General features: G+C 41.7%; 1 protein-coding gene and 1 long non-coding RNA gene across 2 annotated transcripts in view; one reads left to right on the top strand and one right to left on the bottom strand.

Annotated features, from left to right (window-relative positions):
- The window catches only part of LOC120314088, a 25689-nt gene extending 5297 nt beyond the window's left edge, over window positions 1–20392 (top strand). The window contains exons 2-3 of the long non-coding RNA XR_005558338.1: window positions 19908–20018; window positions 20206–20392. This is a non-coding gene — a long non-coding RNA (uncharacterized LOC120314088). The remainder of the gene's footprint in view (window positions 1–19907; window positions 20019–20205) is intronic.
- PDX1 (pancreatic and duodenal homeobox 1) lies at window positions 11618–27611 on the bottom strand. The gene is made up of 2 exons (XM_039356804.1): window positions 27071–27611; window positions 11618–12647 (listed from the first exon to the last, which is right to left on the bottom strand). Exons 1-2 carry the CDS (start codon window positions 27513–27515, stop codon window positions 12256–12258), a joined length of 837 nt encoding a protein of 278 aa, XP_039212738.1. The 5' UTR covers window positions 27516–27611; the 3' UTR covers window positions 11618–12255.

Below are 27611 nucleotides of genomic sequence, written 5' to 3'. Positions count from 1 at the left end.
AATCACTTTGGATTGGGGATGATGACAGCTGTAGTCCAAACCATTTGCAGGACATGTGGAAAAACTGTTCTGAGCAAATGGCTTTTGTCCCTATATACCTCAGCCCAGCCCAGTCTGTCATCTTTTCACTTGCAAAAATATAGCTGCTCAGATAATAGCCTTGGGCAATAGGAACACAGTTTTCACAAGAAAATAGCAATGGGTTGCAAATCTTGGTATGGCCTATTTATCACCTCTCCCACCCATCTATAATATCTCTCCATGAGAATGAATAGGTAGTGTGGTCCATGTATCAAATAGGAAAGAAGAAAAGGAACTAGAAATAATGATACAAAGTCTTCCTGGTTTCATTTTAAAGAACAACCTTCATTAAGCTAGTGTACCTCAAATGCATTTTGATGGGAAGAGGCACGATTTTAACATTGTTGGTGCCATCTCTCTATCAGTATGAAGGCTGGGCTTTGTAGTCCAATAATTCTGGCAAAAAAACCCTTTTGAAACAGGTGAATACATCAGATTTCATCTCCATACCTGTCCAAGGTGTTATTTGTTGATTTTAGGTGAGGGACTTGAGATTAATTTAAGGTACAAACAACCGATCCAGATTTTTACACCTGGTTCTAGATATAATTTCAGAACATATTATGACCACAAAAAGGCACGGGCATGACATTTATAATCTGCATTCTATATCAGATTTCTAACATCAATTCTGAGCCTTAGTTACCCACAATAGGTTGTTATCTCCCTTTCTGCTTTTAGAAGACAGAACTTGCTGATATCCAGATGATCTACACCAGTTTTTCTCAATCTAAATATTATTCAGCAGTGTAACACATCAAAAGCCCACAATCTCTATGGCCCCAGATGACCCTTCAGAGTTTATCTGATAATGTGCAGCAGACTTTGCAAAGAAGTTGAGGCAGGCAGACTTGCTGGGCAGGAGTGAGGATCATGTCGAGACTGGTTGCATCAGTGTCTTTCTTTCCTTCCACGATCTCTTTAGCCCTCTTTTTCTTTTGACATGAAAAACATTTTCTAGTCCAGTGGTTCTCAACCTTTTTAATGCCGCAACCCCCAACCGGTCGTAAGTCAAGGACTACCCAACCGGTCGTAAGTCGAGGACTACCCAACCAGTCGTAAGTCGAGGACTTTCCCTGCCTGGGAGCGCTGCGCATGCGAGGTGCCGCCCCCTGCGCCGGCCGAGGCGCAGTTGGCAAGTGGCAGAGACGGCACAGGCCGACCACCGGCTGGGCCACCAGGTAGCCCAGCCCAAGGGAGGTAAGGCACCCGCCGGGCCCCACGCGCACCAGCAACCCTCCCTGCACCCGCCGGCCTCCCACCTCCCACCCCGGCCCTCTTTTACTTACATTTTTAGTAGTTGCTCAGCAGGGAGAGGTGGAAACTTCCAGACAGCTCACCTTCGCTGCAGACAACTTGCAGCACCGTTTGCAGAATGGGACTTTGGGCGGGCTCAGCAGGGCAGAGACAGCCTGGACAACTCCTATTGGCTTTTGAAAGCCAATATAATTAGACTCTATTCAAGAGAATCCATTCTATTGGCTTTCAAAAGCCAATAGAATAAAAGGGAGTAGCACAGCTAAGGAAAAGGGGGAAAAAATGGTGGACTGTGTTGTTTGGCGACCCCCATGAAATGGTTGTTCGACCCCAAATGGGGTTGCGACCCACAGGTTGAGAACCATTGTTCTAGTCAGAACCCTTGTTCAGCATGAAAAGAGTGATGGGCGTTCTTATTCTTATTTGAAAGAAAAATTATCTTTTTTCCTAATATAGCGCAATCTAATCCTGAGCAAAACTGAGCTTATTCATTGTGCTAAATCATGCTCACTTTTAAATAAGATTTTCTGAATAGAACATTAGAATATTCTTTATTGGTCGAGTGTGATTGGACCACAAGGAATTTATTCCATTGCATAAACTCTCAGTGTACATACAAACAACAATATATAACCATAAGATGCCTGTATCCAGGTAGGCCTCGACCACAGTTGAGCCCAACATTTTGGTTGCTATTTGTTAAGTGAGTTTTGCCCCATTTTACAACCTTTCTTGCCACATTTGTTAAGTGAATCACTACAATTGATTAAGTTAGTAACACAGTTGTGAAGTGAATCTGGCTTCCTCATTGATTTTGCCTGGCAAAAGGTTGCAAAAGGTGTTCACATGATCTTGGGACACAGCAACGGTCATAAGTATGAACCAATTGTCAAGCGTCTGAATTTTGATCACACGATTATAGAGCTGATACAAAGGTTGTGTGAAAAATAGGCCACTTTTTCCAGTGCCATTGTAACTCTGAATGGTCGCTAAATGAACAATTGTATGTCGACGACTACCTGTATCCTTCAACATAAGACAGTGCTGTGCGAATTAGGTGTTCAACAGAGTGATGGCATGAGGGAAAACACTGTCTTTGTGTCTAGTTGTTTTGGCATGCAATGTGTTATAGTGGCGTCCTGAGGGGAGCAATTGAAACAATTTATGTCCAGGATGTGAGGGGCCTATAGATGTTTTCTCAGCCCTCTTTCTGACCCATGTAACATACAGGTCCTCAAGGGAAGGCAGGCTGGTTGCAACTGTTTTTTCTGCAGCCCTAGCTACTTTTCTGCAGTCCAGTACTTGTCCTGTTTGGTTGCTGCACCAAAGTGTGGCTGTGAATAGGCCACACTTTGAATGGGTGACTGAATAGGCCGCACATAGTACAAGACATATACACATGGTGGGATTCAAATATGTGAACAATCAGTTCTCTGTATGGATGCCACTTCTGAAAGTCCATTCTGGGCCTGGACAACAAAAAATTAGCTACCAGTTCTACCGAACTGGTGCAAACTGACTGAATCCCATCTCTGCACATATGAAAGAATATGATGTGAGCACTGGTGAATAAGCTATGGACAAAAGAAGCCATCTTTGTTCTTCCTGTCTTGAGAACTATGATATACAGGTAGTGCCTGACTTATGACCACAATTGGGATGAAAATTTCCGTTGTTAAGGAAAGCGTTTGTTGAATGGCCAGGCCTGATTGTACAAACTTTTTTGCAATAATTTTTCAGTGAATCATTATTAAGTGAATCACATGGTTGTTAAGCAAATCCAACTTCCCCTGTTGGCTTTGTTTGTCGGCAGCTGGCAGGAAAGGTCACAAATGGAGGTCACATGATCCCAGGACACTGCAACCATGGTAAATAATGTGGTGTTTACCAAACACCCAACTTTTGATCACGTGACTGTGGAGACGCTGCTACAGTTGAAAGTACGAGGAATGTTTGTAAATCAGTTTTTTTCAGGGTTGTTATAACTTTGAATGGTAGTTAAATGAATGGCTGTAGGTTGAGGATTACCTGTAATTTAAGTAAGAGATACATTAGCTCACCTACACATTGCTTTTCTTTTCTTTTTTTATAAATATTTTATCAATTTTCTGGTTTTACAATCACGTACTTAATAGACAATGTGTTGTCTGGGTCCAGTAGTAATTCAGTGGTACATATTGCTTTTCTCAATCCTCACTTTACTTTCTTTTGTACAGTGAGTTTTCAGAAAGAGATTGTTTAAGATAGGAAAATGCAATGAGTAATGAAAGACAAAGGTATGGTTTATACCAGGGGTGTCAAACTCAATTTCATTGAGGGCCGCATCAGCATTGTGGTTGCCTTCGGGGGACCGGATGAGTGTGGCCAGGGTGGGTGCAGCCTACTGGATGGGCGTGGAGTGGGTGTGGCCTATTGGGTGGGCATGGAGTGGGTGTGGCCTATTGGGTGGGCATGGCCAGCTCTACATCGTTCGTGTCAAGGGGGCCTGTGGGGGCCTGGGAAGGAGTGGGACAGATCTGAGGGTCTCTGGCAGAAGGGGGTGGGACCAGGGTAAGTGCTAAGGCATGGTCCATTGGAGGAGCCTCACCGTTCCTCTCAGGCCATGTGGGGGGGGGTTGGATGGTGGCGCAGGCTGCCCAGAGGTCAAATTCCCAGCCTGGTCCTTGAGCACGTACAACACCAAGCCCAGCCCCACTTCCCCAAGGGGGCACCCAGCAGCACTTACCTCCTCCTCAAGGCTGCTGCTGCTGTGCTTGGTCTCCTTAGTCAGGTTACTCATGATGGGTAGGAGGGCGAAGTCAGAGGGAGGCCCATTCCCTCTCCATGGGAGGAGACCGGCTTTGCATCCAAAGCTTCCTTAGCAATAGGATGGGAGACCCCAGGATAGGCCAGGAGGAGGGGGCAAGGGGATGATAAAAGGGCAGCAGGACTGGACTAAGGCAGGACTTCCCTCAGACCTTCCCTCTCCTTCCTTCCTTCCTTCCTTCCTTCCTTCCTTCCTTCCTTCCTTCCTTCCTTCCTTCCTTCCTTCCTTCCTTCCTTCCTTCCTTCCTTAGTACAGAGTGGTGGGAAAATATTTGAGATGAGAGAGGGAGAAAAACAGGCAAGAAACGCAGCTAGGGCCAGGGCCAAGGCAGCAGGGGCCGTTCCCTCACTGTTTCCAGGATGGCTTCACAGGCCACATGAAACCACTTTGCGGGCCGCATCTGGTCCCCTGGGCCTTGTGTTTGACATGTCTGGTTTATACAATGACAACTTTTTAAAATATCCTCTTCTTTGGGCTGTAAGCATGTAACCCCTCTTAAATCTTGCCACATTTTAGGGCATTGTTTCTCAATCTTGGCAACTTTAAAATTCTGATTCTTCAGAATTCTTCAGCCAGCACATTTTAAAGTTGCCAAGGTTGAGAGACACTGTTTTAGGAAGCAAGCATAGTAAATAAGGATCGTTATTTTCAGTTTTTAAAGCTGCTTAATATATTTGGCTATTAATAGACAAACGTAAGATTTGATTCAGGTTCGCACAAGAAACTGATGCTATAAAATAATTCAGATTTGAAGATAGCAGGGAAGATGTTCAGTTGGAACACTGGGTCCAGTAAGGGAACAAAACCTAATTGATTATTAATGGCAGCTTTAAATCCTTTGAGAGATTCAATTTTGCATATGATTTTACTCATTTCATTCACTTGGCAATATATACAAGGGAAACATGTAATGAGAAAACTGCATGGCCCAGATATTTTAGTAGCCTCAGATATGCCTACAATCTTAAGAGATGCATTTTATATTTTATAGAGAATTTTTAAATAAGAATGAAAGTTACATACTTAACCTGTGAAACAGAGAATTGAAATATCCAAACTTGGAAAATCAGTATTTAAGAAATGTAAAATATACTTATAATTTAAGAATGACATTAATTTATCAGAAAATATCATTTTCATTTACCATTTTTTGAATCCAATAATATTGATGGCATTGTTCAAAACTTAGGGACTCTATGATATGGTCTTGTCTAGTCATCACTTCAGTTTGGTTTCAAATCATAACAAAAGTTAATATAATTTGGAAAAGAAATATAACTGTTAAAGATGTAAATGTGATGTTAAAATATATTTCTAAAATATGAATATAGCATTCTATGGAAAAAAGTTACTCCACCGTGCCTAAGGCTCAAGAAGGAGGATAATCTTATGTACACAGAAAGAAGTTTATCCTCCTATTATTAATGAATGGACAATAAATGATTTTTTTTATTTTTGAAAAGACATTTTGTATTCTAAAAATGGGAAGCTGCACCAATGGAATAGATTTAATCAAAAGTTTAAGGACCAAATTAACACCATATGAATACTAAGTACTGCATACATCTTTTAAAATAATACTTTCCCCCTCCTTTCTCTTGTGTTTAGTTTATCTTAAACATTATAATGTATGTACTTTTTTAAAAAAATGTATAACCATTGTTGTATTTTTGTTGTTGATAGCAATGTAGTTGTTTGCAAGTTACCATGTAAATACTGTGAAAACCAAATGAATGAAAAAAATGTAACAAATATTCTGTATAGACGGCTCCAAAAATAGATCAAATTACTGGTATAACAACTAACAGTGTGTGAAGGGAGTCTCCTCCCCTGCACCACGCCCACACACAAACATACACAAACATAGGCACACACAAATGCTTTTCAGTTTTAAATCTGGCTACATTTAGGCATGTGCATCCATGTTTAAGAGTAGCCTAACAGGTTGCAGGCATTGAGTTGGTGTTCAGGTTTGTGTAGGGCAGTGAAATTAACTCAGATTTCTTAAGCAATAGAGCAGACTTGGGCAATTTATGTCCCCTGGGCCACATCTGGCCCTTTGGCTGCTCCTGTCTGGCCCACATGAGGTCAATTGGCAATTAGAAATCAAATATAAATAAGTGTATGCCATGCATGCAATACACCAGTGTTGCTTTTATTTTGAAGGTGGCTGCTATTTTTTCCCAATTTATCTGTGTGCATGTCTGTGTGTGTGTGTGTGTGGCTAAGCAACTTCACAGCTCTATTGATTTGGCCCTCCATAATACTCCCAGTTTCTCATGTCAGTCCTTGGAAAATTAATTGCCCACCCTTGATATAGATGGAGAGGACAGCTGACCTGGGGTGAAAGCCAGAATGGCTGAAGAGAGTGTCCAAAATAAGCTAACAGAATTAAGCAAATTAATTTGTTTATTTGTTTTATATTTATCTATTCCATTTCTATAGCTTCCCAAATACCATCTCCAGGGATCCCTTGAATATGCCACCATCAGAATATTGGCAAAACCAATCCATGGCAAAAAAAAAAAAAAAGGGGGGGGGGGTCAGGAACAACATCCGAACCAGATCGCAGCCCCCCCCCCCAAAAAGCATGACTATTTTATCATTACATGCTGAAAGTGAAGAAGAGTCCTAGGAAATATCATTTGCAGAGACTCAGTCCTCAAGAAATAGAATAGAATAGCAGAGTTGGAAGGGACCTTGGAGGTCTTCTAGTCCAACCCTCTGCTCAAGCAGGAGACCCCCATATCATTTCAGACAAGTGCCTGTCCAGTCTCTTTTTAAAAGCCTCCAGTGATGGAGTACCCCCAGCTTCTGAAGGCAAGCCGTTCCATTGATTGTTCTCACTGTTAGGAGGTTTCTCCTTAATTTCAGGTTGCGTCTCTCCTTGATTATTTTACATTCATTTTTTCTTGTCTTGCTTTCTGGTGCTTTGGAAAATAGGTTGCCCCCCTGTTCTTTGTAGGCAGCCTCTCAAATATTGGAACACTGCTATCACGTCACCCTTAGTCCTTCTTTTCACTAGACTAAACATACGCAAGGGGGAAAGGTCAGGCTTCCAGTGTCCCCTTGGCTTATTTGTTAGGAAGTACAGCATTACTGCATTCAACAGGGCCTGTTCATCTTTCCAGGAAATGTGATCAGCACTGCAGCCATTGGATAGAGCCACGTGATTGAAGCTCATGAGCGAAACCTCTGACTTTGGAGCAAAATTCCATCCCAGATGAATAAGGCCTATTCCAGGACACATTTCTTGTGGGACTAATTCAGAACTTTCAGCCAAATAATAAGGGGATGTTTTTTCACTCCATAAAGGAAGACAGAAGCAAGGTTGTCACTAATATTCCATATTCCCAGTCCTGCAAATATTAACAGATGCTATTTTCAAGTCAAAGCAGGAGCTAGCTCTCTGTTTATTTAAAACATTTATGTAGCTGCCCATCTTTCCACCAACTCTGGGTGGATCAGAGTTTTAGCTCTCCAGGTGCCCTGATTCCAGCACCCATAATTCCCACAGAGCATTCAGGATTGCTCCCCATGAAAGACACCATTTTATTATTTCTCTCCTGATTGCTTTAGTCTGGTGCCCTTTGGGTGTGTTGGGCTTTTGACTGAGGGGCTTAGATTAAAGAAGCCTGTGATCCCCATCCAGCAGCAGTGGTGACCTTTATCTATGGCCATTTCCTCACTAGTCTGTTATAACATCATCCAACCCTCACTGTGATGATGTAAACTGTGAATGGATGATGCTTTAAATCTCTAAAAAGAATTCTCAGTTCAGATCATCAGACTGATCTTATTTGAATAATAGATGTGATTTAGTTTGTTGAGTGGATCATAAGATTAATCTGATTTGAAAAATTAATTTAATTCAGAAAATTCTGTTTAGAAAAATATTTTTTGCAAAGGCCACTGAATAATTGGACTGACTCAGAAGCATCCAATTTGATCTGATTATCCAAACCAAATCAACAATACAATCGGGAAGGTTGATTCACTTTGGAGATTTGCTCAAAATGCCTTCAGGTTGACTCTCAGTAGTGAATCTTCATGTCCAATAATACTAAGTTAATAAGAATATGCTGCTTTTCTTAAACCGTAAGTCCAAGATTGCCAATTCTCCTTGCCAATGGTTCTGAGTTGGTTCTGATTCCATTAAGAGGTATTTCATAGTTGATATCCTTGATTTTTAAAAACCAAAATGAGCCAGACTTGTTTGAAAACAAATCCAACAAGTCTTCCAATGAACTGAACATTGCATGTAACACTAATTTGACTTCCTACAGCCCATGAGATAGTAGAAAGTACGCTGGCATTGTTTGCTTTAGTACTGAGGTCTTAGTGGGGCTATTGCTCCAGGTTTAATACAGGAAGGTAAGTTTTGGCAGATGGCTAGGTTTATGGGCTTACCTATCTATAGGAACCTGATCAGTAGGGTGAGTTGAGGCTCCATTTCTTGGTAACACAGAGAAGGCTCTCCTTTCCTATATTCATATATATATATATATATATATATATATATATATATATATATATATATATATATATATATATATATATATATATATATACTCTATATATTCTTTAGGAATATATCCAATATTCCTAAGAAGCCCTCACCCACCACAAGCATGGTCCACTGATTGCTTCTCACACACTCATTTTCGCTTTGCCCTTCTTGCATTGCTGCTTATTCACTCATCCACTTGAACTAGAAGATCTCCAAGCTCCCTTCCAACCCAATTATTATATGTTCTATATATTCTATTCCAGCGGTTCTCAACCTGTGGGTCACGACCCCATTTGGAGTCGAACGACCATTTCACGGGGGTTGCCAAACAACCCAGTCCGCCAATTTTTTTCCCCTTTTCCTTAGTTGTGCTACTCCCTCTTATTCTATTGGCTTTTGAAAGCCAATAGAATAGACTCTATTCAAGAGACTCTATTCTATTGGCGTTAGAAAGCCAATAGAATCTATTGGCTTTCAAAAGCCAATAGAATAGACTCTCTTGAATAGAGACTAATTCTATTGGCTTTCAAAAGCCAATAGGAATTGTCCAGGCTGTCTCTGCCCTGCTGAGCCTGCCAAAAATTCCAGTCTGCAAAAGGTGCTGCAAGTTGTCTGCAGCTAAGGCGAGCTTTCTGGACGTTTCCATCCCTCCCTGCTGAGCAACTACTAAATGTAAGTAAAAGAGGGCCAGGGGTGGGAGGTGGGAGGCCAGCGGGCACAGGAAGGGTTGCTGGCACGTGTGGGGCCCGGCATGCACTCTCGGCCTGCCCAGCGTGCGCTCCAGCCACAGGAGAGGAGGCGGAGCGTGCGCGCCTCCTCCTGCCCTGCCCGCAGGGAAATACAGGTAGTCCTCGACTTACGACCACATGGTTGGGGGTCGCGGCATTAGGAAGGTTGAGAACTACTGTTCTATTCAATCTGTTTTTTTCCTTTCTCTCTCTCTCTCTTCTTTCCTGCTTTCTGATTCTCTTGCTAGCTTGCTCTTATACTCACTCAGGCATTTTTGCACACTCTCTCTTGTGCTCTTTCACATTGTTTCATACCTATATTTACTCTCGTGCACCATCGTTTCTGCAGGCAGTTACAACCATGCAACTGAATGACTGTTTAAAAAACGGTGGGGCTTTGATCACATGCTTATGGCTACCATCTTTGCTTTTTGAAGTTTTTTGCTCTCTTGTACTTGCAGTTTTGCTCATGTTGCCCGTTCTATCTCACACTCTCAAACACCGTATTCCTCATTTTCCTTAAAACAGCTGACAGGCCTAGGCAGCTGAACTCCCCCCCCCCCCACATCTCTGGCCAGGCCACTTTTAGCACTGAAGCGCCTCTTCTCCACTGCTTCTACTGCCAGAACAGCAAAAACAAAACAAAAAAACACCTACAGCTCCCATCACTTTCCAAAAGAGGACAAGTAGCAAAAGGCTTGCATTACTTCAGGTTTATATATGTGGCCTAGAAATAGAGAACTTTTTGATGGAATCATTCAGTAAATGAGAAGATGCATTGTTGAGCCCTCTCTTCTCTTCAGGAGATTAAACCCCGTAGCAATAACAAGGGTAGGATCTAGTAAAAGCTGGGTACCTCTCTGCTACATTACTACAACCATTGCCAAAGTGTGAGAAATCACGTTTTGTGTCAGAAAAAAAAGATGGGAATGGCCACTTTAATATCAAATAAACTAAATATGGTTAGGGGGCCTTAGTTATGGCAGGATGATACAAAGGCAATATCATGGGGACATGTCCATAAGACAGTGCTTCCCAAACTTAAGTAAATTGCCCAAAATTGGGTAAAAGTGTTTTTTCCTTAACAACATACGAGTTCATTACTCATCACAACAGGGACGTTTAAATTGACTTAAACATTGCCTCGTGTACTGAACTATACTAAAAAAAAAAAAATCTCCCAAAGTATTCTAAGGTATTTATCCAAAGATGAAAATCGGCAAAATTACCAATGGTAATTGATTGACATGACGTAATGATCATTCAATGATATTGTTTTTATAATACACAAGTAGTCCTTGAATTATGATCATTCGTTCAGGGGCCAAAGTTATGACCATTCAAAGTTATATTGAAGAACAGGATTTTACAACCAGTTCTCAAAATTTGGTAAGACTTTCTGATAAGCAGTTTTGGGCGATAATGTTTGGGAAGCATTGCAATAAGGAATCCACAAGCTGCAACTGGGAAACTGTGGAGATGATGCTCAGATTGATGTCTCATCCATCTCAACCAGGATAGGGAGCAGACTCATTAATGCTGCCACAACCCTGAAAAGTTCCTATTGTCAACCCTGAAGGGTCTCCAAGGAGGCGGAGATTGCCAGTCATGGTACCTTTTTATTTTTCCTTAGGTTTCCTAATCTTCAAGACAGAGATCTCAGATCTCAAACCTATCTCAGGTGTGTCAACAACAGGATATGGAGAAAAAAGCCCAGATAGCATCCACAAGCACGCAACAGAAGTGCCACCTTTTGGGGTTTTTTTCCACGTGCAATGCACACTGAGCCGTGATGGTGCAGTGGTTAGAATGCAGCATTAAAGGCTGACTCTGCCCACTGCCAGAAGTTTAATCCTGACTGGTTCAAGGTTGACTCAGCCTTCCATCCTTCCAAGGTCAGTAAAATGAGGACGCAGATTGTTAGGGGCAATATGTTGACTCTGTAAACTGCTTACAGAAGGCTGTAAAGCACTGTGAAGTGGTATATAAGTCTAAGTGCTATTGCTATAAACAAATGGAGATTCACACATTCGCATGCCACAGCCCCTCTTCTTAACTTTTCACCATATATTGAAGATATCTCTGCCTTCTGTGAGAGGAACATACTCTCAAGTCAGTGTCTATTGAATTGCAGCTTTAGTTGAAAGGCATCTCTCTCTCTCTCTCCCTCCCTCCCTCCCTCCCTCCCTCCCTCTCACATGCACAGTCTCATAAAATTTAATTGAAGGGGAAGTGATGGGTTTTCTCTCCGAGTTCTCCCCCAGTTTCCAAGGTTGCAACCACTGACCCGCTTTATTTTCAGAGGCGGCCTCTGAAAGTTCAGGCATAGCTGGAAAGGAAGATTATGTTTGAGGTTTTGCTTTGCAACAGGCTGGCTTCCCATTGTGTTTTTAATTAGAAGAATTTGAAAACATTACAGATCAACTAGGTAGCCTAGTGGGCATAGGGGCTACCCAGGAAATATAACAGCTTCAACATTATCCAGTGCAAGAGAAATCTTTCCTTTCTCCTCCCATTTCCCCAATACAGTCAGTGGCTAAATATGTATCACATGGAGGAATCATTTAACTAACCAGCTTCGTAAGCCTTGAAAATAATCTTAAAAAAAAAAAAAAAAACCTCCCAAAACTGGATTAAAATGGGGAGAGAAACAAAGTAGAGGCAAATGGGAAGGGGCATGGCTCTTGTTCCTCTTCCTCTCCACCCTGGTACGTTGGACCAGCTGCGTCGGACTACAATTCCCAGGAGCTTCACTTCTCGTGGGAGTTGTAGTCCAATGTACAAGCCTTTCTTCCTTACGGTCGCCTCTCCCTGCAGAGGCGCTCGAGAGGCGCGAGGGCTCCGCCAGGGGGCGCTCTGGCCCTCGACGCGCTTCACCGCGTCTCCGGGGGCCGACGGGGGGAGACGGTGGGGCTGGCGGGGAGCAGCAGCTTGGCGACGGGGGACTCGTCTTCTTGCCCTTCCTCCTTCCCGGGTAATTCCCCCGAGGAGACGGCGGAGTCCTGCTCAGGCTCCTGGTTGCCCCCGACGCCCCCTGCGCCCCCTCGCTTCTTATCCTCCTCCTTCTTCCATTTCATCCTCCGGTTCTGGAACCAGATCTTAATATGCCTTTCGGTCAAGTTCAGCATGACGGCCAGCTCCACCCGGCGCGGCCTGGAGATGTACTTGTTGAAGAGGAACTCCTTCTCCAGCTCCAGCAGCTGCGCCCTCGTGTAGGCTGTCCGGGTCCTCTTGTTCTCCTCCGGTTCCACCACGTAGGAGCCACCTAAGGGAGAACGAGAGTCAGACGTCGCCGGGGTGCGAGAGCGCGGGGTGCATCTTAAGGACTAGAAACCTGAGACCAATATGGGAAACGCCCCGAGCCTTAGCTGCTGTTTGTTTGTAATCGTTTGGGAAGAAAAAAATGCCCTCACACGAGGAGCGCTCTATAAGTCACAAAGAGGAGCTGTCTGCCGACTGATTAAGCGTAGCTCTGTGCACCATATAGCTAACCTCGACTGATCATGAAAAACTAAGTAGGGTCAGTATTTGGATAGCATACCATCAGGAAACCTAAGCGGAAGAATAGACTGGGAAACCGGGGAAAAAACCCGCTTTTGTAACGTTACCAAGAAAACTGTACAGAGGCATTCATGGAGGCATCAGGAGCTAAACTAGACTTAAGATATTTAGCCTTTGGGAGAACAGAACTGAATCTATTAGGCCAGGGTAGGAAACCTTGACTCTTTTATGACTCGTGGACTTCAACTACCAGAATTCCTGAGCCAGCATGGCTCAGCTTGGAAACTCTCCCTTTCCCCTCAGTATGGCTGGGCTCAGGAATTCTGGGAGTTGAAGTCCACGAGTCACAAAAGAGCCAAGGTTGCCTACCCCTGTATTAGGCCATCTAAAATGGCTATCTGTTACAATTAGATTTTATTTATATCAGAAGAAGGTAACTTGTTCCCTGAATAAAATTCCTTCTTGCTGGATAAAAGTAAGATCCACTCCTAATTACTTGGCATTTTTCCTCAACAGAAAATACCCTGGTATTTGGGCAGCTGCTTCAATTAGCTCTATATCTATTTGTGAGAAAGGAATAGAGGGGGGAATTGTTATTTGCTTAAAATGCACCCTCACCCTTCAGAAATGGAATTATCTGAGTTTAGTTGCTGCACAGAACTCCTTTCAAATCAAGAAGATTCAAGATACAATGCATTCTCCTCTTGCAAAGAAATGTGGAATTAGGGAGGGCTTCTCTGTATGGTATCAGCAACCATCTCCCTTCCCATCCCACCTTTCCAATTTCAGAGTTTTTTTTTTTTTCTGAGAGTGGGAAAGGTACACTGGTGCTGGTAACCGGTTCTATATTAAATATTTCCTATCTTGGATTTCTATGGACATCGTTGACTTTCATCCTGAACTGTTATGCTTTGAAGTGTTCTTGGTCTGAATAGTTTCTGCTTGCTTCTTTACCCTGGAAACACCTCTTCTCCTTCTCTTCCTCCTCCTCCTTCTCCAATTCCCCTCCTCCTTCTCTCCTTCCCTTCTTTTCCCTCCATCTCCCACTCATCCACCTTCCCTTCACACCTATTATTCCATCCTCTTCTGCCCTGCCCATTCAGTAGAATTCTCTCCACCTCAGTTTCTTACACCAAACTCCATTAGAACCAAAGTTTTCAAAATATTTCTCATCTAGGATTTCTTGGAGAGTCTTCCTGTTCAAGTAAAGTAACAAGGGATTCTTCCTATTTCAAGCCTTCCCTTGTTCTCCATTTGAGAAGACTAATGGCATTTAGTCTCTAGGCATGTGAAATGGATGTATTGCTATAAACAATCTGCATTTGCCTGGTCTCCTGGGTTAATTAATGAAGAAACACAACAAGGATGGGAGGCAGTGAGGTGGTGTTTGCATGATGCCCAGAGTTTAAACACTATGTCATTTCCCCCCTCCTGTACAGTTCAATTCAAGTTCATTTCTGATTCAATCTAATTCAAGTTCCTTTCTCTCAGAGACTACCTGGATCAAATATGTCCCTGCAGTTTTCCTGGCAAGATTTTTCAGAAGTGGAAAATCTTCTTCCTAAGACTGAGAGAGACTGACTGGTCCAAGGTTACTCAATTGGCTTTGTTCCTATGGTGGAACCAGAACTCACAGTCTCCTGGGTTTTAGCTGATGTCTTTAGCTGGCTCTCATATATGTTATTAAAACATAATGAGGAAAGTGTGTGTTCCTCTTCAAAGAGACAAATTATGTAGCTGCAGTGAAACAGTAGACTAGAGGACATGCCGAGATTCAATCGCCCAGAGCTCACGTTTCTCAGGACTCATTACCTTATTTGCTGATCGGAGGCAGCCCATAAAACATTTTTTTTATAAAAGATTTGTTGTCCTTTCATATTACACCTGAGATAAAAGCACGTGCTTCACGTTCTCCTTTGGATACAATTTTGACATTGTGCTTAACCTTGGCTTGGAGACCACATTCATATAACCACCTCAATGACAAACCAGGACCACAGTAGTTTATAACAGCTAGTTGCCTTCATACAGCCTTGCAGAAAACGAAACCATCTGCTAGCTGTATTTCGGGCTGTCTATAATCTGGTTTCACCTCAATTGAATAGGAAGAAGCAAAACGAATACAGAGTAAAAGAAACTTCTCTAAACTGAGTAGGATGGGGGAGAGGTTATTTATTTTAAGAATTCAAGGGCTTATATCCGGGAAAATCTGCATAGAATTTCTTAGTACAAAGCCAAACCGAACCACAACTATAATTAAAAATGCATCATGCCATTCATGAAATCCTTTTGTAATTAAAACCAATTTTTTTTTCCAATTTCGCCCTTTATTTTAACATTTAAAGCCTCTTTCTCCTGATCTTTTTGTGTCTAACCGCCCCTTTCTCTCTGCCTTTCTCTGCAAAAAAGGTGCACCGCTATTCAACATCCCCCTGTTGTAGTAGGACGGTGACAGAGCTTTCCAGTTTGGCACGCATATATATTTGAATGGATTCGACAAGCGGAGCACTTAAGAATCTTATCGCGCCCTGGAAGCCATCAGATTTATTCTGGCAAAAAGTTTCAGGGTCTTGAAGAGCGCGCATTGTCGCTTTGCGGTTACAATGCGGAGGGGCGCGTATCCTAACAAACTTGGTTGGTTGGCTTTGTAACAACAGATTACAGTACTACGAAGGCAAAAATAATATTTGCCCCCAGAACAACCCATCGGGGGGGGGTCCACATCTGGGCTTTTTTTTTTTGCGCCTATTTTCCCCTTTATTTTTTTTCCCTTTGAGGTTTTTCTACCAAAGTCCTGCAAACGAAGGGCAAAGTGACCTTAGAAGTTCTCCTGTCCGCTACGCATCTTTATGTTCGTCTGCCCCGGAGCAATACCCGCTGAATTTAATGGGACTTACACCCTAAGGCAGTGTTTCCCAAACTTGACAATTTTAAGGCATGTGGACTTCAACTCCCAGAATTCCACAGCCAGCGTTGCTGGCTGTGGAATTCTGGGAGTTGAAGTCCACATGCCTTAAAATTGTCAAGTTTGGGAAACACTGCCCTAAGTGAAGGGCGGCAGCCTTCGGCTTGGGGCTCTTCAGAGTGCGTTCTCAGTGCCGCGGCGATCGCAAACCAACGGAGTTAACCAAAATGGATTTTATTTATCGCGACAATAGATTTCCTCCAGTGTCACCCCCAAAATTCTCCAGCGTTTAAACGGCGGCCAATAAACAGGCGAGCAAGGGAACGAAAAAGGGCCGGCGAGCCTGACTTTCATCCTTAAGCGTGTATCTGATGACTTAGTAAGGAAGACCGGTTGGTCCTATTGAGTGCAAAGAAGGGGGTCGCGGAGGAGGCCTTCTCCGTGGTGGCCTCGCACTTCGGAGTAGCCTGGCCGCTCCCAGGCTTTGCGCCACGGCCCCTTCCCAGGCATCGCTTCCAAACGCAGCGCAGACCCTGCTTGAAGCGATCCCGCCAAAGAGGGAGGCTTTTTTTTTCCTTATTGGGCGACTACAACGATGTGAATAGATACAGATATTGCGCGGCTTGAGTTTAATTAAACCGCTCAGAATAAGGATGAATAAACAAATCGCTGTTCCTCAGAAAGTTGCGATTGCTTCACGCTTTTTCTCCAACGCGACTAGTAACTTGAAGTTCTTCTTCACACTATTTCTCCAGTTCGGCTAGTAACTTGAAACAGTTGCAATTATTCTGGTCCTGACAGACAGCTTGATGCTGTTATGAATTCACACGCTAGTCTACATTTTAAAGTTTTCTGTCCCATTGGAATAACGGGACGTAAAAATTAAACACTTGTCGGTTTGAATTTAAGCCGCTAAATTTAAAAAGAATTCGATTTTTTTTTAAAAAAAAAATATATATGCCATACGCTGACCAAAATAATGCGGAAAACAACCATGTGCCAATAATTCAACATAATATATAAATATAATATTTTTTTTCAGTCAACAATTTTCAAGAAAATATCTATTGATAATTTATAGGTTTCAAAAACTTTTGAGTATTAGTTGGGATATTTATGGTGGAACAAGTTTATAGCCTATAAACAAAGCTTATTCATAAAATTAGAGGTCCAACACATTTTCTTTTAAAACATTATCCTACGGTGGAGCTCTCGTTTACATAAGTGAATTCAAGAGTAGGAATTTTTAGAAAACATTTTCTTATAAAGATGTTAAAATCGTCCCAATACATGATATAGTCTAGTGCAAGAAAAACACACATATTCTTCCATCGTCAAATTAAATATGAACTGATTGTCAACTTAACGTTGGACATACAATTGAGGCAGAAAGATTAACAGAACTTGAGGAAGTAAATTGATGGACAAATTATTGGTCATAAAACAGTAAGATTGTGCACCAAAATATTGGGATTTGCTTGTTTACTAAATTTCTATCCCACCTTTCATTCGTAAACTTGGGGAGGCTTACAAAGAGTTCTCTCCTCCTATTTTCATCCACAACAATCACACTACAAGGAAGGTTGGATTGAAAGAATAGGATTGACCAAAGTGACCCCACAAATTTCTGTTCTCCAGTATAAGGGAAGCTCCAGGTCTTTCAGATTCTAATCTAACAACTGAACTGACTCGCCCACATTGTCTCTCCTTGAGATGAATTAACTTCTCATAAAAGCAGAGTTGAATGTTTTTAAGTGCAAATTAGTGGCTGGTTAGTTACTGGAATGATCATATATTTGTGGCAATGGAAAATATAACCGCTCGTTTGTAATTTACTGCTTCCTATTGGAAATACTGATATAAATACACTGTAACCTTGATTAAAATGGAGAGATAAAACAGGCTGCCCCTTATGTGCTTGTCCAGATCCACCACCTTTAAAACCGCATGAAGCATTTGATTTAGATAGGTCAGGAATTCATTATATGACAAAATGCCTCTGCTACCTGGAAAATGATCCAGCACCAAGCTAGCCCGACCTTGCTGGATTAAATTGGTGCCAATTTTTTAAATATATCTTTATTAAATTTCAGAGTCAAACATTAAAATACAAACTAACATAGAAGGAAAAAGAGAAGGAAAATAATAAAAAGAAAGAAAGTGACAAAAATATAGAGCAAGCATATTATGTACCTTGACTTAGGTTAGATACTGCATGGAAAACACTTCATTAATATTCTGAGATTCTGTGCCTGACCAACACTGGGTTGTAAATTGGAAGTGATTTTAAAAATCACTTTTTGCAAAACGTAATTGAACAGACTGATCTTTGTATATTTTAAAATCAATTACAAAATTGTTTAAAATCCTGTTAATCAAGGTTTATTTGCCAAATTTGCAAATCAGTTTATTTCAGTGACTCTTTTGCTTCATCTGGCTCCTGTCTAGTCTTCTGAGACTAGTCTGTCGTTCTTACTTCCTAGGACATCTGACTTTCAGAATCTGGTGTCTTTCAGATATTTTGCAGCATAACTCCCATTAGTCCACAAGGTAACAAACTCAGGAAGAATGGCCAATGTAGTTGTAAACACCTGAAAAGCAGGCAGCTGAGAAAGACTCCCTCAGTGGCTGACAGACCCTTTGCCACCACAGTTCAGTAACAGATTTTGTTTAGGCAAATACAGTCACTCAACATTGCAGCACTAACAAACTAATTATCTAACATTTTGGAAGGAAACAAATCCCTATGAATTCAGAAAGTAGTTAATTAAAGCTGAAGTCCTAGATACAGTTTCCTTTGAGTAAGCCTCTGAACAGGCATCCTTTCTGTAAATGGGATTCAAGAATGAGCAGGATTTATTAAAGCTTCCACCCTTAATTGAATGCTGTCTGGGGAATTCTGGGAATGGCAGTCTATGCGTCTTTGAAGCTGCCAAGTTTGAAAAACACTACTCTACATTAATTCTCATCTTGGGAAGCAGGGATGATATCTTCTGTTGTAAACTTCACTGATTAGCTAATAATGCAAGTCATATTTCCCTGAAATGTTCATTGGTAAATGTCAGCGTTGGTTTTCTTGCAGCTCCCGTACCTGCCTGTTTTCAATTTGCAACTTTTTATTGCAGTTTTTTTTAATGATAGTTTCATGAAAGCTTCAGTACGATAGTGTTAACTGTTGTAAATATTCTCAAGTAATGGTGATGCATGCACATATGGACATATACCCATAAACATATTATTAAGAGGATTTAGTCATCAGTAATGCATCCTGTACAGTATATAGATTTTGGCTTTAAAAAGATATATCGATTCTTTGCATGAATTGTTAATTGACTGTTTCAATTGCCCCCCCCCAAAAAAAACCCCAGGGAGGAACATTTATTTATTTAAGAGTTGGCTGGATTGCACCATACATTTTGGATCTTGTAGGTGGTCACTCACACCCTGAACACCTCACAATGGGATGGCTGCAATGCACTCTACATGGGACTGCCCTTGAAGACTATCAGGAAACTATGGTTGACATAATGTAGTGAATAAGCAATAATGGGTACTTTTCATCATGCCCATGTGTCACTACTGCCATTTGGCTTCTGGACACAATTCAAGGTGCTGATTAAAATTCTTCATGTCATGCAGCCCAGTTATCTGCCTTTATTACTACCTATATGGGTACTTTTAGACAGAGTGGGTGCACTCCCACTCTCTTCTATTAAATACTGCAATCTTGCAGGATCTAGGAAGCATGCCTTCTCACTGTGTGTGTGTGTCTCCATCCTCTGGACCAGCTTCCCTCTAGAGATACAGATGGTGCCCTTTTTCTAGGATTCTGAAAAATCCTTAAATCCTGGCTTTGGTCTCAGACCTGGGCTTATGTGTTGGAGGAATGTGTGTGTGTGCCTGCCTGCACACAGGTGCAAGATGCTTTTTTTGTTTTTGTTTTTTGTTATTATGTTTTTATTTTTAGTTATTAATTATTATTTTAATCCAGCTTTTGTTTCATTTTGTTTATGTTTTTAATTATTTAAATTAGCAATATATTTTGTAAGCCATACGGAGTCTATTGGAGTGAGCAACTGTATCAGATCTAAATTATTGTTTTAATTGTTTTGTTTCCAGATTCATGAAATGAGAAGCTAACCTGTGAAACAAATACCCAGAACAATTTAAAACACACCACCCTGTGTTTGCCTGGTTTACATGAAAATGCTTTTGAAATTCTTTCAAAATGTAAGACTAATTTGTTTTTATATCCTCTTGTCCCACGTTAGCTATATGTAAATACTCCAAAGGTATTTGAGTATTTAGCCAATATCTCATGGCTAACATTTTTAGAGGAAAAATGTCATGGGGGAAAAAAACAATTTGGGTCTAAAAGAATCATCAAATATAATCATTTTAATTTTGCTTCTTTCAGAATAAACCTGACATGACTTTGGAATCTCCCATTATACCATTGTGTGTTGGAAAAATAAACAGGGAGGAAATTAAAAACTTGTTTATTATATGGACTGTAGCTTGGAATCTGGTTGAGCAAAACGTGAGCCTAGGAGCTCATTTAATGAAGTTACTTAAATCCTGGCCCTTAGATATAAAAGGAGATATAAAAGCATGCATTTTTCTCAAACCAAGTCTCAATAAGGAGAATCAATTATCACACTTCCCCCCCCCCCCGCAAGAAATTAGATTTTAAAATGTTGTTGTTGTTTTAAACCATTAAGTTGTTTCTGACTCTTGGTGACTTTATAGGCAAATGCTCTCCAAATGCAGCTTCTTTCAATTGTTGTATGTTCAACTTTGCATCAGATTTGATATTATCAAGTCAGCAAGTTCTTTGCTAGCCCCCTCCTCTTTGTCCACTAACCGTTCCTAGCACCATTGCCTTCTCCGATGAATTTGAAGGCATCGCATGGCCAACGTAGTCTTATTTAGGCAGTTTTTAAAATATAGTGGATAAAATGAGATGATTAAGGCACCGTTGACAGACTGCACGCATTAGGCACCATCCAGTGAAAATAATCCAGCTCAGGTTCAATGAAATGAACGGGAAGCTAGCAAGAATGCTCTGATTCGGCTCTCATTCCTTTCAATGGGGTTTGTCCCCAGCAATGTTTTAAGCTTTAATTGTCTTTAATAAGTTGTTTCAGAATAAAACTCCAGTATAAACCTTCATCCACACGGATGCAAAATTGAATACTCTTGAGAGAGCGGGGAGAATTATTTCTGAATAAGGCAAATGAAAATGTCTCACAGATTTTGAGGGGAAACATTGCCAGAAAAATGTTCCAGTGGGGGAAAAGGAGATTTGACGAAGCCAAAGACCTAAAAACTTTTCTTTCAGGAGGAAAAATTGGTGTTGGTTATATTTCAATGGTACTGGCTTCATGCACTGGAAAATGCACGCACTTCTCTGATTCTAAACCCTCTTACTCTCTTATTTTAATTTTTTCTACATTTTTCTTCCTTGCTACTGCAGATCAAGCTTTCTAGCCTACTTATAAATAAAGATCCATTGAAATCAGTAGGACGCAGTCTTGGAAGGGCAGTGTACTGCAGTCAGAGACTCAGTGGGATTTTTTTACAACGGGACTTACTTTTGCGTAGCTATACCTAGTTGCAAACTACCACTATTCAAAAAGAAATTATATTAATTATATTTTGAAATTATGGATTATATTCTATTTACTAGGAATTTATTTCTAGTTAATCATCCTTAGTACATTGTCTCTTACAGTAAATCCAACTATGTAGGAAATTTAAGGCATCTCACAAAATCCTCTTCAGTCCACAAAAGTTTTTTTTAAAAGTTATGTTATGTATAGTTTATTGCATTTCAGTTTATGTATTTAAAAATAACACTACTGTTCACATAAAACACATGTTGTACGACTTAAAACTATATAAACAGGCCCACATACACACTTAAATTTAGTCTATTTGTTATTTTTCAGTATTTTTGCTTTTTGAGGAAACAGAATTTCTCCCCCCCAACTGAGACCTTATGCACTGGAGACAAATTCCTTGCGTGTCCAATCACACTTGGCCAATAAAGAACTATTCTTATTCTATTCTTATTCTATTCCTATTCCTTATTCTATTCCTATTCTATTCTATTCCTATTCCTTATTCTATTCGTATTCCTATTCTATTCCTATTCCTTATTCTATTCCTATTCTATTCTGTTCTGTTCTATTCTATTCCTATTCCTAATTCTATTCCTATTCCTATTCCTAATTCTATTCTATTCTATTCTATTCTATTCTATTCTATTCTATTCTATTCTATTCTATTCTATTCTATTCGGGTTCCTAACTGAACGGGCCACAGGCGAGAGTAAGTCTGCCCGAACGGTTTCTCCCAGCTAAGAAAACGCAGGCATCCCCCTCCCGCCCCTGTGTCTCCTATCTGTTCTTACAAAGCCCTTAATGCAATATTTGCCCAAAGGCGTGACCCACTGAGCGCAGGGCGCGATAACATTGTGCGGCAGGAGACCGATCCGCTCTTCCCCCCAACTGCCCTTCCTGGCGTTTGGCTCAGTCTCCCCGGATCGGAAAAGCCAGGCAACTCCCCCGGCTGCCCAGGAGGCGAGGCCCTGACAGCCCAAGCAGCCCCGAGTCTTGCTTGCGCTGTTCTCGGGGCCAACGCTCGTCCCGGGTCAGGCCGGTTCTGCCGGCCAGCAGCGGCGCTTCTCGGCCGCGTTTGAAGAGTCCGGTTCCTTCCGGAGAACTGAAAGGAGATGATGTCAGAAAGGGCGCCGCTCGCTTCTAGCGCCGAGGGAAGAGAAAAGGCTTGGCCGTCTGTTACCCCAAGGCGGTTTCCAGATATGGACGCTCCTGGCCTCTGGGCCTTAATTCCAAAAGAAGCTGAGCGGTTTATTTGGAGGTCACTCACACTGGAAAGGAGGGACTGAGGTCCACGAAAGCTTGTGATGCTTTGCAATGTGTGCGACAACCGCCTTTCCGGTGCCACGAGTGTTTCTGAAGACAAAAAGTACCGTTGCTGTCTCTGCTGGGCCTTCTCGGATGGACACCAGGACCTTCATTAGCTAAGCAGCTCTGCTTTGGATTATGGTTGGGTTTCCTGGTGGATCCCACGAGGCCTTCTTAAAAGCAACTGACGCCGCGTAACGGCGCATTTCCACGTACTTTTCGCTGAACTTTAAATAAACTGCAATCCAGTTGAATTATTAGGAAGGAGAAGCCCTTGGAGGACATAATGGGATTAATTGCAAAAGTGTGTTGTTTGGTTTCATTTTAAGGACATTTCTTCCATGAATGAAAGTTTAAAAAGTTCAGGTCAATTCCACTTTCAGAACTTTTATGAAAAACCCAAAACTCCAAGCTGCCAGCTTCTTAAAATAGATCCAGGGATTTCCACTGGATTTAAATGGGTCTATTCCTAGATGGATGGGTTGGAGGATAAGATGCCAAGGCCTTGACAGAACTTCTGATCCTATCAATGCTGATCCTAATTCAATTTTGGTTAAATAGACATTAATAACTGATGCTTCGGTAGGCATAAAAATCCTTATTAGCTTCCAAACCGCTCAGTCCGAAGAAGACTGGCATCTGTGTTCAAAGAAGGGCCAGTTAGAGCTTCTCACTTGTCCTTTTCTGAAATCTTACTAGAGTATACAACATGTGTTTGCACATGAAATTTCATGGATCCTGTTGAAACTTCTTTTATTATTTCTCATTGAATGCAGACATGTGTATATGTACGTTTTTTTAGAAGCTGAAACAGGTCATTGTAATTTTCATGCAAATAAATTTGGAATCAGCACTCAACATTTCTTCTAAGCATAGATTCATAGACCGTCTTATCTGTCTGCTATAGTTCTACAACTATATTGCAGCAGGATTCAATGGTAAATTGGTGCCTGCAGCTTTGTCACTTTGCACTACATTGAATTTGCCCCTAAAAGATATAGACGGGCCTTTATCCATTAACACAAAACAAGGGAAATAAATGCACTAGGTTTATAATCCAGACTCTTCTGTCAACAGTGCAAACTTTTAATATTTGCAATGTCAGCTCCATGTATTTAAGAGGGTTATTCCTTGGCAAACATGTTAAGGACTCTTAATCAGTCTGCCCGATTTCTGTGACAGTCTTCACAAAATCCAGGCGCAACCTTCATTAGTTTCAGGTAAAATCAATACAAAGTCTCTCTCCAAAGCAACCTCCATGTTTTGGTCATAACGGCAGCCCTGAGAAGATCTTGGTTTGGAGCAGCAGCTCAGTCCGATCTTCTGCAGAGGTAATGAACCGGGTTCTACTAAGCTCTCTTCCCCTGGCTGGGGCAAGAGTCAATTCTGCCCTGCCTCATATAGTCGCTTTTTACTAGGTTGCAATCCAAAGGCAGCCAGGGAAACGGCCTTGCCAGCCAGCCTTCCTATTTGTCCCTCATTTCTGCTGCAAAAGTGGATCCCTCGGCATTGTCCTTTTTCCTGGACAGGTAGCAAATTTGATTCACATTTTTGGACAGCAAAAACTACATGAGAAAACCTCATCATTTTCTTTCCCCACCCTCGATGTGTTTTTATCAGCACAATCAATTAAAGCAAATTCCTTGGAGTCACTGACAGCTAAAAACCATTCCGATTCTTGGAATGGAATACACTGATTCAATGTTTCTTTAAAAACTGCAAAAGTTGTTTTAAAATCAAAATATAGCGTCATGAATATCACACCCAGCACTCTTAAAGACAGAGTTTAAAACTGAATTTCCCCACGCTGAAAAATTTAATATTCCCAAGTCTATGTAATTAACATGTAATCCTTTCAAAGAGGTACAGTACTTTAAAATACAGGAGAATAACATATGGTATATTCTTATAATCCTTTTCTTTTTTAAAAAAATTAAAACGTGTGAGCAAGTGCCCAGGTACAGAGCAAATATCTTACAGAACTATTTTAAAGTCATATCCCCCAATGAATTGCAAATAAAAAGGACTGGAGCAGGTCTCCACAAACTTCAATCAAAGACTCTTTTACAGATGCATCCCAAACAAGTGTGATATGAACACAAATATAGACCAAGGGCAAATTTAATATGAGAGTCAACTCCAGGCTTCTAATGCAAACTCAACAGTTCATTAGTAATCTCCTTCACTATGCTATTACTTACATATAATATAATATAATCAGTTATAATCTTGCCAGCCTCATTTATTCCTTCCAAAGTCTTAATTCACATTGCAGTAAATGAACATTCAGGACATTCACAAGATATTTTTAAAGGATTTACAAATAAATATGTGAACTACACTTCCGTTCATCAGATGCCACTGAAGGTGAACTGCGGGCCCCACAAAACCTATATGATAATAAATACGCCAGTTATTATGACATATCTGATTCCTTATTTATTAATTGGGCTCCTATGGTGCTTTGTAGGACTAAACATATCCACGAAAGTAAGGCTTAATGTGGCCCAGTCTTTTTCCAAAAGCCTTTATTCTGGAAAGACAAAGTCACCGTGGGCTGTTGGAGTTTAGGATTCCACTTATCTTAAACATGGATACTCAAAAATAAGTGTCACTGTGTTTATTCAGGCTGATATTTCTGCAGCACTGATAATTAAGAGTGCAGGATTTCCCTCCTCTCTTTCTAACTGCATCAGAGAAGGGAAAGGTGCTGCCATTTTGATAAATGCCCGAATAAAACTTTTGAGAGACAAAATGGATAATAACGACAATGATGGTGGTGCACATTCTCTGCTTTCAATAGCTCCCTGCAAAAAAAATCAGACTGTTCTCTATATAAAGTGTCTTTCCAGTTTCAACCAGGAAATAGAAAGCCTCATTCTGTGAAGCAGGACAGGCTGAAATTGGGGTACAACAGAGCACAGCCCTTCTGTGGGAACCATACAGCAGGCTGAGTTTACCACAATGTGAAAGAAGAGAATTTACTAAGGCAAAGTGTGCAATTTTTACCAGGATGAGTGATGACACCCTTAACACTGGAGTGGCCTGCAGAGTAGTGAATGGGCGCAAAACAAAAACTCCATTATGTTTCTTGAATTAAAACCGCACTACTGTACAATCAAAACAATTACTCCCCGGTCATGAATTTCACTGTTTCTCTTTTCATTCACACCAAAAGGTACACAAGGTCTTTGGGAGTACACTCAAGATTTTCTGAGTGCAAAGGGCTGTGTGGCTTTCAAATGGTGCACCTCTAAATGAATCCTCAAACTTCCATTTAATCTAGAGACTAAGGCTACTTAACAGGGCACTGCTTTAACATTTGAAAGCATGGCAGAGTGCTTTGAAAACAACTACATGACCTTATTTATTTTAGTCTGTTGGCATTCAATGTTTTTGATTTGATAATCTCTAGAAAGTCAATCATTGTTTTATTACATTTCTAGAATATCCCCCTGTTTCAATGCATGCTATTTTAAGTGGCCTAGGGATAGGATTTACTTTTGAGTTAAAAAAAAAAAGATTTATTGCAGGGCAAATCACACAAAGAAAAATACAATGTTGTATTGTGTTACTTTCTATATATGATAGCCTCAATGAATTTAGAGGAAGTTTCTTTTGATCATATTAGCTACGGGGCCAACCTTCTATATAAGTTGTAGCAAAACTCAGTTTCTACAACCACTTTGTCTGGGAATGATGGAAATTGTATTTCAACTCATATGAGAGTTCCAGGACCCTGGATAGGAACTCCAGTGCTCTACATTCAGGCACCATTCATTAAATTTCGGTGGCATTCTGACCTATTCACTCCTGGCTTCAATTTGGGCAATTATCAAGAGCTCATCAGAATCCTTTCAGGATTAACAGGCACAAGAACATACTGTCACCATGGCTGTATTTACACCACAGCCTTACGCTTAAGTGACATTTACCCATAATTTATTCAACCCATTTTCCCAGCTTTGCACATCACACTAAACTATTAACTAATGTCTAAGACTGGCTTTGCAGAGACACTTTAACATTAAGTTAAAGCATGGCTGGATTTGTTTTTTTTTTTTTTTTTAAATGGTGATTCACCAACTCCATCCAACGAGAAAGCCCTCTTTCTTGATTGGCCAGCTTTTTTGAACTGGGCGCTCTCCGGATATGCTGGACTACAATCGTTTTTCTCCTCAATCAGCAGCCCAGGCACTGACTGAGGATGATGAAAACTGTAGTCCATGCTATCCGAAGGAGCCTCCGGGTTGGAGATGGCTAAGGGCTGGTCCTCGCAAAAGGCAAGGGAGAGGGACGGAGGAGAGGCGTTCTTCTTCGGCCCTAGGCAGAAAGAAGAGGAAGGCGCCTTACCCGTGCCAGCCCACTGTCCCTTCCACGCGTGAGCCTTGGTCGACTTCATCCAAGGGAAGGGCAGCGGCGCTCTGGGCTGCTCCAGCACCCCGGCCTCGGTCCCTTCTCCGAAGGGAAGGGTCTCCTGCGGCGGTAGAGAGAGCTGAGCGGGATGGTGGGGGGGAAGGGGGTGGAGATGCGGAATGCCCGGTTCTTCTGAGAGGGGCGGCACTTCGTAGGGGGAAATGTCCGGCGGGCTGCCTTGATCCAAGCCTCCCAAAAGACTGGCGTAAGGTGACGGCTGCTGCTGCTGCTGCTGCTGCTGCTGCTGCCGGCCCATGTACAGGCAGGCGGGAGGGCTGCAGTTGTAATCCGGGGGCTGCGATCTCTGGAAGGCGCAGGGCTCCTTGTAGAGCGAGTGGCTGGCGCCGCTGCCGGAGGCGTAATACTGCTCTTCGGCGTTCATGGCGAGCCGGGCCCCGCGAGAAGCTTCCCAGGGCGCAGGCGAGGGGCGCACCTTTGACAGGCTGCTTCACCTGCCCGAGCAGCGGATGGAGTCCCA

Source organism: Crotalus tigris, unplaced genomic scaffold (assembly GCF_016545835.1).
Source record: "Crotalus tigris isolate CLP2741 ecotype Arizona unplaced genomic scaffold, ASM1654583v1 scf7180000017573.2180621, whole genome shotgun sequence".
NCBI lineage: Eukaryota > Metazoa > Chordata > Lepidosauria > Squamata > Viperidae > Crotalus > Crotalus tigris.
The sequence above is the reverse complement of the archived record's forward strand: the minus strand, read 5'-3'. Positions and strand labels throughout refer to the sequence as shown.

Coding starts and splice junctions, on each gene's coding strand:
- PDX1 (XM_039356804.1), bottom strand. CDS start 27,515: ATGAACGCCGAAGAGCAGTATTACGCCTCCGGCAGCGGCGCCAGCCAC. Junction 12,648..27,070: donor GGGACAGTGGGCTGGCACGG/GTAAGGCGCCTT, acceptor GTTCTCCCTTAG/GTGGCTCCTACGTGGTGGAA.